The sequence below is a fragment of the Lithobates pipiens genome, unplaced genomic scaffold (genome assembly GCF_037356315.1).
Source record: "Lithobates pipiens isolate NorthernLeopardFrog02 unplaced genomic scaffold, aLitPip1_a1.2 Scaffold_13, whole genome shotgun sequence".
NCBI lineage: Eukaryota > Metazoa > Chordata > Amphibia > Anura > Ranidae > Lithobates > Lithobates pipiens.
Window position 1 is genome coordinate 308,957,091 of NW_027507718.1, and position 15,134 is coordinate 308,972,224.

The window sequence follows — 15,134 nt, forward strand, 5'->3', positions numbered from 1 at the left end:
CGGAAAGGGGCGTAGATTACGCCCCTTTCCGAAAGTCACCCCGCTGCCTGCTGGGAAACACACAGATCCCAGAGGCAGCGGGTCCATCCTTATTGCGCAGCGCGACTCGCGCTTTCGCAGTAGGGAATCGGGAAATGAAGCCGAAATGATTCCCATACCCAAGATGACGGCGGCAGCACCCGAGAGATGATCGAGAGATCGGCTTCGGGTGCCGACATCGCGGGCGTGCTGGACAGGTAAGTGTCACTATTTTAAAAGTCAGCAGCTGCAGTATTTGTAGCTGCTGGCTTTAAAAAAAAAAAAAAAAAAAAAAACGCGGAGTCCCGGCGGACTCCCGCTTTAATCTTCCTTTTTCCACATATCTTTAAGCAGATCACATAATACATAGGGTGTTCTTGCAATTGGGACCTTCTCTGGCAGTGGGCGGTCTTTATTGATGCAAAGAGCAGCTTTGACGTGATTATCTCAGCGCCACTCTCTGCATCATTTTTATGAGACATATGTGCAGTGAAGGGTCCATAATGTGACTGCATTGACAGGATACCCACTGGGTGTTATTCAACTCGGAAGACATCTAGTGTTGAAATTGAATTACTATGGGGATAGTTATTTGAAGGGTAATATAAATGTTTTTACAGAAAGAACATACTTTGAGTTATTACTGCAGTCATTTTAGGTGATTCATATTTTCCTGTTAGGTTTTTTTAACTGCATGCCGACCAGCCGCTGCAGTTGTACTGCGGCAGCATGGCTTGGCTGCGCAAATCGCCGTTATGGTACGTCAGTAACATAAACAGGCACGCGCCCCCCCGCTCGCTCCACGAGCCGATGCGAGTGTCCGGCAATTGAGACAGCTGGGCTCCCGCGATCGCTCGGGGCACACAGAGAACCAGCAGCTATGTGTGTAAACACACAGTTTCCGGTTCTCTGAGCAGGAAACTGTCAGATCGTCTGTCCATACAGAGTATGAACAGTGATCTGTTAGTTTCCCTGCACAGTCCCATCCAACCTTCAGTTAGAACACAAAATGGCAGTGACATTTTTACAGTAAAATGTGTCAAAATTGTCCGCCATAATGTTGCAGTCACAATAAAAAAAAAAAAAAAAGTTCATATAAATTATCTTATTACTAATAATAAAAAAAAAAAAAATCATAAACATTCCATAAATCTATCCCCTATTTTGCGCAAACCAATCAATAAACGCTTATTGCAATATTTTTTTTTTTTAACCAAAAATATGTAGAAGAATACATTTCGGCCTAAACTGAGGAAAAAAAAAGTGTTTTTTTAAATATATTTTTTGGGGTATATTTATTATAGCAAAAAGTTTTCCAAAATTGTTGCTCTTTTTTGTTTATTGCGCAAAAAATAAAAACTGCAGAGGTGATCAAATATCACCAAAAGAAAACTATTTGCGGGGGAAAAAAAAGGACATTTTGTTTGGGAGCCACGTTGCAGGACCGCGCAATTGTCAGCTAAAGCGACTCAGTGCCGAATCGTAAAAAGTGGTCTGGTCTTTGGCCAGCCAAAAGGCCTGGGGCTTAAGTGGTTAATTACTTCAATACTTTAAATATTTTTAGACTTACGTTTTAGCAAGAAGCAGTAAAGCACAACCCTTGTGTAGCAATGCAAAACAGGAGGCAGAGGCTATGTATAAAATGACCAAGTAGAGATGACCCCGTAATTACAACTTAATAGGAACACAGTTTTTAAAACATTAAAGCAATAGTAAACAGCAGCAAAAAAATAAAAAATGGGCCCCAGGCAGTTTAAAGGAGAAGTAGAGCCAAAGTTTATTTGGCTGTACTTCTCCTATGTGTCACAGGAGTGCAGTTTGTGAATCACGCTGTCGGCTGACATCACAGAGCCGGTCCAGGCTCGGGAAAGACCACGACCATATGGTAGGGATCCACCCACATGCCTGGACGTCACCTGGCTCAGCCTCTCAGCGAGCCGCTGAGAGCCTGAGCTGGCTGCGCTCTCGCCCCTTCCCCAACCTAGCATCCAGTGAGCGTGGTAAAGGGGGCAGAGCAGAGAGGCGGGGACTGACATTCACCAGCTCTTTGCTCAGGGAGCTCTGAGAACCCAGCGATAAGTGGCGTTTCATCACTTGGTTCTCCGCCTTAGACCTGTAGGCGGACAGATGTAGCATCTGACTGATGCTGCATCCAACTAGGTAAGTAGGATTTAAAAAAAAAATTCCCACACTTCCCTTTTAAGTCATACTGTGCATTGCATAATGCATAGCATACTAGCATGTTATGACAGACTAACCTGAAAATAAAGACCTCCAGTGGCATACTGTCACTGCTGTAGGCGCCTCCATCTTCACCCAGTCTTCCCTCCGGGTTTCTGGGCTTCGGCATTATGAATGGTTGAGCCGCCATGACGTGGGAGTCACTGTTTATGGCATAAGGCTCTGAAGGAAGGAATGGCACTTTTATGCCGTTCCTTCAGAGCACATGTGATGGTGACGTCCCCACCTGCTTCTTAAGTAAATATCTCCTAAACCGTGCACGTTTAGGAGATATTTACTGTACCTATTAGGTAAGCCTTATAATATGCTTATCTATAGGTAAAAAACAACCAAAGGAGTTTACTCTCATTTTAAAGTACATTTGAACTCGAAATGTGCTCTACCACATACCACAGCCATGAAGCTTTGTGGCAGAGGCAAAAATTAAAAAACATGTTGTATTTGGCAGCGAACATGCAAAAGATGGTGGCTGCATTTATACACGTGTAGCTGCATACAGCGCTCTTTGCAATGCATATCTATGGGCAAAAATATGCTGCAGCTGTGGCTCTCGGGCACCACAACTATAACTGTAATTTACTTTGGCTGTGTGCAAGGGCCCCTAAAAAGACATTGATAATACTATACTTTCTTCTTAACTACTGAAAGCTTTATTTCCCATGTAATCAGTCAGAAGCTAGAGATATTTTAGGAGGCAAAACCTTTTCGATAATCTTCGTAAGTTGACCTTTCAAAGCAAAAAAATCCTGAATTCAATAAAACTGTGCGTTGTGGCGTGATGTGTTGGGAAAAAAAGTGCTGGTATATTTCTTTGTCCGCTCTTGATGTAAATGGGTTGCCATAAGGCAAAGGTCATTGATGCTATGCACTGAAGTGGATAGCTGATAAACTAGCCTTAAAATGTAATTCCACTTTTTCAGTGAGATTTGAAACACTCCCCCCCCACGGTATCTTTGCTATGTCTTCCTATTCACACAACATATCTAAAAATTAGTAAATATCTATATTGTATAGTATGTGAATAGAAAGACGTAACAAATATCAAGTAGGCTTTATCCAAATTTGGCTGCAAAAGTGGAAATAAACTTTAATTCCCATAACATAGTCACAGGTTCACTTTAACTACCTATTATTGTATTGACCTAGTTAAACATTTTGCAATGCAAAATTTACTATTAAAGATAACTCTTACTTTAGTTGTGCTGAGAACATATGGAGAAGGCCCCAGTGTTATCTGTGACAACCATGTGAGGCCTTGGCAAAAGACATATGAAAATTGTTGTTTTAATCAGTGGTATGTTATTTGCTGCAAGCACCTGTTACAACTTTTTGCATTTTTAAAACTTATCTTAAAACCTAAAATTACATTTTGGGACCTTCCCATTTCAAGTAAAATCATAATAAACCAGTCTAAAGTCCAACTCCAGAGATTACAAAAAAAAAAAAAAGGATTTTTATAACAGCTTACCTGTAAAATCCTTTTCTTTGAAGTACATCAGGGGACACAGAGCCATAGTAATTACTATGTGCGTTGTAGGCCACCTTCAGGTTATAGACACTGGCACACCCTAAGACATGAAGTCCACTCCGACTACCTCAGTTTTTGTAGCAAAACAATACATGTGTATACAAAGAAAGAAGGGAGGGACCCCTGTGTCCCGTGATGTACTTCAAAGAAAAGGATTTTACAGGTAAGCCGTTATAAAAATCCAATTTTCTTAATCGCACATCATGGGACACAGAGCCATAGTAATTACTATGTGGGATGTCCCAGAGCAATGCCAACTGAAGGGAGGGAGACACAAGAAAATTATGGCACCATGAGATAGGAGAATTTATACTGCAGCACTGTTCTATCTTCATTTTTTTCCAGAACCCGGGTTCTGGAAAAAAATGAAGATAGAACAATATCCTGGTTTAAATGAAAACTTGACATTACCTTCGGTAAAAAGTTAAAGTGAGGATGCAAAACTACCTTGTCCTTATGAATGATTAAATATGGCTCTTTACAAGAAAGAGCAGCCAACTAATACCCTTCTTGCAGAAGATATGGCTACCAGAAAAACTAGTTTCCTTGTCAAAAGGACCAAGGGAATATGTCGTATCGGCATACTTTCTGGGTTGCCAACCCTTGGATTCACACCAGGAGACATATACCTTCCAGACTCTGGGGGCCAGCTTCCTTGCATTAACCAAGGTAGATATCACTGAACCTGACAGCCCACACTTCTTCAGAATGTAGGTCAATAGCCAAACCATTAAATTTAGCGGTTGTAAGGTAGGATGGAATATTGGACCTTGCGAGAGAAGGTTTGGATGTGGTGGTAGGGTCCATGGGTCCCCTACTGCCATCTTTATGATCTCTGCAAACCAAGACCTCCTGGGCCACAAGAATCATAGACTTCCCTTCCTGCTTAACCCTGTGAAGAAGTTGTGGAAGCAGCAGAACAGGAGGGAATGCATAAATCGGTGGGAACCGATATACCAAGGCATCTGTTCCGCTCGCTAGCGGATCTTTTGTTCTTGACACAAAGTTGTCAATCTTTTTGTTGAACCTGGAAGCAAACAGATCTACATCCGGAATCCACCATCTTTGAGATATTGGCAGGAAGATATTGGTGTGAAGAGACCATTCTCCCGGGAACAACTGATGGCGGCTCAAGTAGTCTGCCTGCCAATTCTCTATTCCTGGAAGGAAGACTGACGCTAGGCAAGGTACATTGATTTCTGCCCAAGTTAGGATATGATTCACCTCTATCTGGACCGCATGACTTCTCGTGCCTACTTAGTGATTGATATAGGCCACTGCTGTTGCATTGTTGGATTGGATTCTGCCCGAATCTCTAGTCCATTGATAGGCAAGGTCATTTCTGATCTGGACCATTTCCCTTTGACAGTCGCCTCTTCCAGGACTGCTCCCCAACCCAAAAGGCTGGCATCTGTTGTTACTACCTTACAGGTAATTGGTAGGATTTGGAATTGGAAGGATTTTCCCTTCTGCAGATTCTTGGTTATCAACCAAACTGAGACTCTGTCCTACCTTTGGAGACAAACATGTTGGAAAAACTAAAGCTTGGACCTTTTTGTTCCAAGCCGATAGGATACTGTTTTCCAGCAGTCTTGAATGAAACTGAGCATAAGGAACAGCCTCGAATGAAGCCACCATCTTTCTCAACAACCTCATGCAAAATCGAATAGAAGGATTCTTCTTTGCCTCGACTACCGGAATCAGCTCCCCTGTGGAACTGATCTTCTCCTGGGGTAAGAATACCCTCTTCTGGGCTGTATCTATGGTCAGACCCAAGTATTCCAATCTCCTTGATGGTTTTAAAGGAAGATTTCTCTAGGTTGAGAATCCAACTTAGGTATTCAACATAGTTGACCGTGGTGACCATACTTTGGTTTAAGCAGGCTACTGACTGGTCTATCAAGAGCAGATCATCTAGGTACGCTATAAATCGGTACACCTTGGGCCCTTAATCTGGCTAGGGGAGGGGCCAGGACCTTTGTAAACACTTCAGGTGCAGTAGCTAGACCGAAAGGCAGAGCTACAAACTGAAAATGAAGATTTTCTACCTTGAAGCGTAGATATTTCTGGCGAGTGGGGCAAATCGGCACATGGAGGTATGCATCCTTGATGCCAGAAATTCTCGTCTTTGTAGGATGGAGATTACTGATCGGATTGACTCCATGCGAAAAGAGCGGATATTCAAAAAACGGTTTTGATCTTTGGGATCCAGAATGGGTCTGAAATCTCCATTTGGTTTTGGTACTGTGAAAAGGTTTGAATAAAACCCCAATCCCTGCTCTTCTATTGGGACCTCTGATATCACCTTTTGAGACAAAAGATGGTCCAAAGCTTGAAAGAGAGACTTCTCTTTTGCTGGATCCCTGGGAACGTTTGATTTGAGAAAACGAGGAAACGGGAATGCTAGTTTGTACCCTAGAGTAATTGAGGAAGCCACCCATTTGTCTTGACACTCTTCCTGCCAGACCCTTGAGAACTGCAGAAGTCTTCCCCCCACTCGAGCGAGCGGGGGGCGCCCCTTCATAAGGAGGCTTTAGTATTTTGTTTTGTAGGTTTCCTTCCCTAGGACTGGGGTTGACCCTGACGTTTACCTCTTGAATTTGATGGTGGAGGCCGTCGAGACTGCCTGGAGGCTGATGCTCCTGCCACTGTAAGAGTAAGAAATTGTACCATTAATCTTTCAGATTGTGAACCTGCTCCTTCCGCATCTGACCCCTCAGAAGAGGGGTCATCAACCTCTTCCCGGTCCCCTGAGAAAAATTCATCATCTTCCGCCCCCGGTTCCTCAGTTTGAGGGTCCTGGGTAACGGTAGAGGACCTATGCGCTTAATCCCACTCTGGGATGCGATTAAAGCCGCTAACCTCTGCTCCAAACCTAACATGGTTGAAGAAAAAATTTCTTCAGTAACATAGATAGGGGCTACAGTGTTGGAAAGAGTTACACCACCTGATGTCCCTGATGGCTCGCTCTGACCAGCCACTTCAGATCTCTCAGGGGAGGATGCCATTTTAGAGATGATTTTAGGCTTTTTTGAGCTTGAAGGAGTCCCTCTTGAGCCCTTTTATTTATTTTTTTTTTATGTGTTTTTACCCCCCCTTCTGACCATACCCCAATGCACAAATGCAGAGGTACTACCTGAAGAAAATCGCATTCACTGCTTGAGAAAATAGTCCAGCAACTGCCGCTGCTATTAATACTCAGCCTGATGCTTTTAGTAAATGTGCCAAGGGAATGCCCGTGTCACCAATCTCTTACATGCCCCTTTTTGCTCGTGTCCCTCCAACAGCTGCAGCCAGCAAATAATGGAGTTTTTAAAATATACCCCTGCGCTGAGCATTGCCGCATGCCAACGCCGCGCTAAGCCCCACCCCCTATGTCACATCGTGCCCCCTCTCTTTTCAAAAAGAGCGTTTTCTCACATGGCTTGTGGGGGGGGGGGGGTCTGCATGTGTGGTGAGGAGGAGATCAGGTAATACAACCGCCATGCAGGGGCAGTAAAAAAAACGGAGCGGCATTGTTCTGGCTTCCCACTATCCATGAAGAGGGGGGAGAGCTTTTTCCAGGTGGGGGTGTTTTTGTAAGAAAATCCCCCCCCCCCCAATCTTACCGGAGTTGTGGGACTGCTCGCCGGAGGAATCTGCAGCTTCTACCGAGACAGATTGACACAGCAAAGGAAAGCATGACAAAGTACGTGCTCTATACAGCTCCCAGTGGTGACTTTTAGGCATGACAACATTTACTTTTTAAAAGGAGACAATTCATAAGAAACTTAAAAAATTCCTTAGAAATCTCCGCTTACCTTTCCCGCCGCAGGGTTTTCTGTGGTAAAACCAACAGACCCAATCTTCATCCCTCCTGGTGGGCTCAGTTTAAAAAATCTTCAGGAACTGGGGCCCTTTTTATTGGGGGATCCACACTCCTGGACCCGTAAAATACCCTGCCAGAAAAAACTTAAGGCTGAAAAAAACACTGCATCCCAGGGTCTAGCTCTCTAGAAAGAGAAGAGTTACAGGCTAAACCTCGTTTCTTCTGGCAATTAGGCCTAAAAAGACACCTCAAATGGATCTGGCTGCATAGCTAGCCCCAGCAAGGATTGCTCCAGTGGAGCTCAGCACAGCACATTTTTACTCATGACCAACACCTTAGACACTGGTGAAAAAATTTAGGTACTCCCAGAAGTGGGAGCGGTTATATAGGGAGCGGACTTCGTGTCTTAAGGTGTGCCAGTGTCCATCACCTGAAGGTGGCCTAAAACCCACATAGTAATTACTATGGCTCTGTGTCCCGTGATGTACGATTAAGAAATTACCCTTTTAGTGTCCACATCCTCTCCACCCCCAGAACCACACTGCAAGGGATAAATGCTTTTTAACTTTAGGGGATTAGTAATAAGGTGTAATAATTAACACACCCTTCCCCCTGGAGGGTTCCCACCAACTTTGCAACCAACTAACCGAAGCCTCGTCTTTGAGACGCTTTTGGCCATAATCACACAATTGCATCATCACATACGATTTAGAGCCAATAGCCCTGCATTTTACCTGATGATTTTTTTTAAGCTAGGCTTACGAAAAAAAAAACAGGAACAACCCTACCGATGTCATAGAGGTGACCACACCATTGTAGCAATGATCTGTGCCAACCGTCATATTTAGTGGAGATTGATGAACATAATTATGGATCAAAAATGGCACTAGTTCAATTGCTCTGCCACATAGACACAAATCTTTACTCAGGTTTGAGTTAATAATGCAGTAGAGAATGTCTCTGTGATGATAGTTTGTGCGCTTTATCACTTTCACACATGAACATAAGATTAACTCATGGGAATGAAAGGTACATCAACAAAGCCTTACTGTATCAGTAATATAAACAACCTGACATACTGTCAGTTTACTTACTTCTCATTCTCTTTTACTATGCTTTCTATCCTTAATCTCATTTCACCCATTTGTACCTATAGAAAACAGAAACAAATATTACATGAAAATAACGAAAGAGAAGACAATCTTTTATATATTTATTGTTTGATTTGTCTGAGATGACAGCAGCTTTTTTTTTCTAATCCATGGGCTGAAAATTATTTTTAAGAGTGGACTTGTCATTTCCCAGTTACACAAACATACAAAAAAAAACAAAAACAAACAAACAAACAAACACAATGGTAGGGTGATATTTTATTGTTCTGGAAAGCAGATAAAATGACTTTTATCTTTCTTCAAAGAAGAGATCTTTCCTGGCAAACTTCATGGCAGCATACCTATGGGGGTAGTCTCTTCCTCCTCTAGCCTCACAGAATTGTCTATCTAGAAATATATTCCTTCTTTGCCAGCCAAAGCACTCTTTTTTCTTCCACTCCTCATTTTCCCTATGACTCTAATGCCGCATACACATGATCGGACTATCCGGCAGACGGAATTGGACCGTGTGTGGGCTCCGGTGGACTTTTTCTTCCCAAAAGAAACGTACTTTGAAAGAAGACTTGACTCAAAATTGTCCGCCGGGCTCGGCTTTCCGGCGGACAATCCGCTCGTCTGTGTGCTAGTCTGCCGGACTTTCCAAATGAACGTGACTTCAGGTATGACAAGACTAGCGAAGGCGAGCCCCGCCGCCTGGTATGGGTTTTAAGGGTAACCCCTATGCTGAAATGCGGCTTGGGGGTCCCCCCAAAGTCAATACCAGACCCTTATCCGAGCACGCAGCCCGGCCGGTCAGGAAAGGGGGTGGGGACGAGCAAGCGCCCCCCCTCGAACCGTACCAGGCCGCGTGCCCTCAACATGGGGGGTGGGTGCTTTGGGGAGGGGGGGGGCACAGGGCACGCCAAAGCACCTTGTCCCCATGTTGATGAGGACAAGGGCCTCTTCCCGACAACCTTGGGTCGTTGGTTGTCGGGGTCTGCGGGCAGGGGTCTTATCGGAATCCGGGAGTCCCCTTTAATAAGGGGGCCCCCAGATCCCGGCCCCCCACCCTATGTGAATGAGTATGGGGTACATTGTACCCCTACCCATTCACCTGGGGGGAAAAACTGGTAATAAAAAAATAAAAAAAACACACAACACAAGTTTTTAAAGTTGTTTATTAGGCAGCTCCGGGGTCTTCTTCCGACTTCGGGGGTCTTCTCGCTGGGCTCCTCCGCTATCTTCTGCTCTTTTGCCACTCTTTTGCTAGCGGAGGAACCTGGCTCTCTCCTTTGTAGTTATCGCTGACCGGGGGGGGGGGTCCTTCTTCAGACTTCTCCGCGCTTTCTGGCCTCTTCTCCCGCTCTTCGGTTCTTCTGCCGGGCTCCTCCGCTATCTTCTTCCAGCTCTTTTACTAGCATTGGCCCTGTCTTCTCGTTTGTTGTCGTTGCCGTCGTCTTCTCCTTATGTTGACACAACGCTCTCTCCCGCTGCAATGCCGGGGACACGTTGAGCGGCGACTTATATAGGCATGAGGGGCAGGGTCACCGGGTGATGTCACATGGTGAACCCTCCCCTTATGTTACAGTCCCGGCATCTCCTGGGACTGTGACATCATAAGGGGCAGGGATAAGGTATGGTATGGACTTTGGGGGGACCCCCACGCCATTTTTCAGGGTAGGGGTTACCCGTAAAACCCATACCAGGCAACGGGGCTCGCAAGGTGTCAATCTTGCCGATGGAAGCGACGACACCGACTTCCTTCGCTAGTCACATCGTACCTGAAGTCATGTTCAAAATGAACAGACTTTATTCCATGTGGGGGCAAGTCCGTTCATTTGGAAAGTCCAGCGGACCTCCGCCAAAAGTCCGGCGGATTGTCCACCAGAAAAGTCCATTCATGTGTGGTCGTGTGTGGGCAAGTCCGCTTGTTCAGAAAGTCCGGCGGACCTCCGCTGGATTGTCTGATCGTGTGTACGCAGCATAAGTCATCACTTACCTAGACAGAGGAAATCCCTGGCAATTCTCCTGGAAAAAAAAAAAAAGGTGAAGTCCCCCGGAATCAGGTAAGGGAGTCCCACTGCTGGTCATTCGGGACATACCTTTATCCATTTGTTCTTCCGATTTATTCTCAATAAAGCTAATAGAATGGAGAGGTGGCTGATGGTGACTGCATGTGTGTGGAATGCATGCTTTCATTCAAGCGTGTGTGTGTGTGTGTTTCTATCTTCTTTGTTTCTCCCTATGGGGCACATGCACAGTTCTGATGTTTAGTGTTGGGATGCACCTTGTGTTACAGGTATGCGCACGTGTAGTCAGTTGGGGAGAGGGGGGTGAATTGGATGACCACTCTATCTGAACACTATGGTGGCTTTTTGTAGTGGTACTGCCACCATATTAGATAGCTTTTTTGCTAGTCCCAAACTAGAGACTCGCTGCCCAAACCCTCCAACTCCTGTGTCAAGGTACTGGCTTTTTCTCAGGCACTTCAGTACCTCTTATTTGAGTATGTTATATGCACACAAACAGTATGCATGTCTATTCTAAGTACAAATCTTGCCATGCCAACCCCACTGAAAGACTAGCCAGGACAGAGAAGGTATGTAATGTAAGTAATGCAGCAACTTCATATTTGGATTACATTAATTTATTTCACTAACCTCCTGTACAAGTTGGATTGTAGAGCTTTTAGATTTCAAAAGATAGATTAGAAGCCTCATACAAAACAAAGTTGTCCTTTTTCAGAAAAGCGTCACTCCAGCCATCACCAGAGGCCACAGATCTTGGTCCCCCGCAAAACACTACCACTCAACACATAAGACTTCTGACAGATATGACCATTTTTAGCCTCTTTCTGACAGATGTTGGGCCAGGCCAAATGCAGCCTTATTGTGAAAAAGCCTCTTGCCTATCCATGGGTTCCAGCTTAAGCCCCTTGGTACAAAAGAAGAGATAGCAGGTTTCAACTTTGTTTTGGCGCAGCCCAATATTTATCATTAGGCAAGGATCTTGGATTTAACAGATTGGTTGAAGATTGCAAAGTCTACATCATCGACCCCGACCTTAAGAACCTTTGAAAAAGATTTTAGAAACACCTCCGATTTACTTGAACCTTCTGCTGTCACATATCTTCTTGTGGTTCAAATATATACATCTGTTCAAGGTATTCCTTAAAGATACCATGTCCTCCGGGGAAAAGGTTACTTGCCTCAGTCTCAATTAGGCTGCATGTAAGAGAGGAGGGTTGTCTGATGTCTTAACACCACTTGCTAAAAATGGTAAGCACTGTTTCACACACATGCGATACGGGAACCAGGGCAATTCCAGTGTCGATTTCCGCATCGCACCCCCCTCACAGGCAGTTCACACTGCCCTCTGCTAACCGCTGCAGGTGTCAATACAAAGTTAATGACACCCCCAGATTGGTTCACAGATCGCAGTGTGAACTGTAAATTCGGACAGTGTTAACACCCTTGAGATCCAATTCCAGTGCAGGGGAAAACAAAGGCTCATGCACTATTTTTGTGCGAATCCAATGTGAATTCAGCCATACAACTGTATGGCCGAACTGGCATTGCACAAACATTGCATGTGATCGGCACAGCAATGCTGTTTCAGAAGGTCATTCATAGAAATTTCAAAGAAAACCTTGCACAAAAGTAGCAGAAGAAGAATAGCAGAAGTTTCAATTGACAACATTAAACTTCCAGTGAGGGCGATGCCTTGGTTGGGAACAGGGAAAAGAGCCCTCTTCTGGCTCAAACTGTGGCTGGTAATCCCTGCTGCTAAGAAAGGCTGGTGGAAAACACAATTTGACGGCCAGTCCTCGATTGTAAACAAACTTGATGCGGAAATCGTGAGGATCACAGGGAAGCAAATCTGGATTAATCCCCCAAGATAGGCACCTGATGAAGACCTTAGTTTAAATCGCCTGTATCAGGACAGATCAAAAGATTCTCACAGAAAAAAGGTATGGAAAAGTTTTATAGATCCTGGAGAAACAGGTATTTCTTAAAGCAACCAATGGCTCAGCATTTGCAGTAATCTTTTTATAGTTTGCCTGCCCAGACTCTGACACGCCTTCAGAAAAAAAGTCTGAGGTTTTTTTCTGCGGAAAATCCGATCAGGTGTACGAGGCTTTACTATGCATATGGATCTAGTTCTGTCAATTTTGGAAGGCTTTAGATGTCTTAAGAAAAGTTATCTAGCAAAAGGGAGTTCTGGCAGCCTCACTTCCACCGAGATGAGTAAAAATATTTCCTTATGTATCTTCACCTATCGAGTAATGAACACTGGTTGGGCTAACAATGCAACTACAACCTAGTGATGCCTGCAAGTATCTTTGATAATCAAACAAAATGTCTGTGGATCTCAAACATATAATTTGAAGTGCTCAAACATTTGCATAAATAAAAAATTATATATATCTCAATACTGCACTTAAACTGCAGTTTCATTCTGTCTTGATCTTATGTTCAAATATTTTTCACAAATCTAAAAAGCTCCGATATTGTATAACGTCCGTAAATGTTCCTCAAATATAATGGACAGGGAAATATCTGCTTGTCCTTGCAACTCCAATAGGCAGCAGAACCTATGATACTCATTCAGCATATGAATGGTTCAGACTCCTTCCTCTTCTGCAGAGAGAAGGGAAGAACGGTTTACAAGATTCGTCAATAGCACTGCTCAACAAGTGCTATGCCAAATCAAGACACTTTACGAAATATTCTATAAAACAAACAAAATGAGTTAACAGAGGAAGGTAAATTAGGTTAATAGAAGGAAAGACAAATTGACTAACATTATGCAAATCAGGTACATTTATGCCGCGTACACACGATCAAACAATCGGGTGGAAAAGTCCGGCAAACTCAAGTCCGCCGGACAATCCCCCCCGTGTGTAGCCTCCGGCTGACTTTTTTGCCCCGAAAGTACGGCGGACTTAGAAAGTAGTTTTGCACTCCATTCTTCCCGCCGGACTTGCATTTCGGCGGACAGTCCGGCCGTGCGTATGCCAGTCCGCCGTACTTTTGAAATGAGCGGACTTTTCTCACCCGGAGAAAAGTCCGCTCATTTTGAGCACGTCTCCAGGTAGGCGGGGCCCGCGAAGGATGCGTCGCTGGCCCCGTCACCTGGTATGGACTTAAAGGGGAACCCCAACGGCGAAAAAAAAAAAAATAATCGGCGTGGGGGTCCCCCCCAGGTCCACATCAGACCCTTGTCCGAGCACGCTACCCGGCCGGCCAGGAAAGGGGGGACGAGCGAGCGCCCCCCCCCCCTGAGCCATACCAGGCCGCGTGCCCTCAACATGGGGGGTGCCTTGGGGAAGGGGGGGCCTCGCTCGGACATGGGTCTTATGTGGACCTGGGGGGGACCCCCACACAGATTTTTTCGGCGTTGGGGTTCCCCTTTAAGTCCATACCAGGTGGCGGGGCCAGTGACGTCTCCTTAGCGGGCCCCGCCTACCTGGAGACACGCTCAAAATGAGCGGACTTTCCTTCACGTGTTTGGGCGAGTCCGTTCATTTCAAAAGTACGGTGGATAGTCCGGTGGACTTAGTACGCCGTATTAGTCCGCTGAAAAAGTGCCATGTCTGGGAAAGTAGCCCATTCGGAAAGTCCGGCGGACAGTCCGCCGGACTAAGTCTGCCGGATAGTCGGCTACTTGTGTACGCGGCATTAGAATTACAATAAAACAGATAATTCAAGGTTAGATGTGTTAATTTGTTCTTTTTTGACAAGTTATAAGGGAAACCGAAAATACCTGATAAAAACGGAGTTGCTCACTCATTTCTTCACTATGTTTGTCGAATTCTCCAATTAGGAAATCCGCATTCCTAGAAAAAGGAAATGAACACATCAAGGGTAAATCTAGAAAGTGTGTGTTAGAATTCTGAGAGGTTTGTGACTAAGCAAAAGAGAATTTTTTTTTTTTTAAATCACTCCACTGGCAGTTCATTTGATCTGCTCCCTTGATCCTGTTCATCAGTTTCAGCTCTGCTATTATATTTACAGCAAATCAGTTGCATTTTCACTCCCTGCAAAGAAAACAATACTTATCCATCTCAACGCATGTTCCCCTGATCTTTGCAGTTTGAAAAAAAGTAATCTTGTTGAAAATTTAAACAAAAGTGCGACTCTTTAACACACTCTCCTACCTAACATTATCTACATTAAGTAAATGTTAAAGTGTATCTAAACCTCTTCCCACACTTTGCCTTTTGCATTAAAGGAGAAGTATGGCCAACACTTTTTTGGGCTCTACTTCTCCTATGGATCACAGAAGTGCACTTAGTTCTGCTCTCCTGCGACCCATTTTCAACTGACAGCGGACTTACAGTCAGCTGACGTCACTCTGCTGGTCCAGGCTCTGGAAAGATCCTAACTTTAAAGTGGTAGTAAACCAACTTGTTAATTTTAAAAATGCTGTTCTATACCTTATTTCC

General features: G+C 44.5%; 1 protein-coding gene across 1 annotated transcript in view; it reads right to left on the reverse strand.

The window, feature by feature from the left end:
* Positions 1-15,134, reverse strand: part of SCLT1 (sodium channel and clathrin linker 1) — a 250,067-nt gene that overhangs the window by 186,224 nt on the left and 48,709 nt on the right. Inside the window, 2 exon segments of the mRNA XM_077476898.1 lie at positions 8,690-8,745; positions 14,453-14,525. Coding sequence (XP_077333024.1) covers positions 8,690-8,745; positions 14,453-14,525 — 129 coding nt within the window.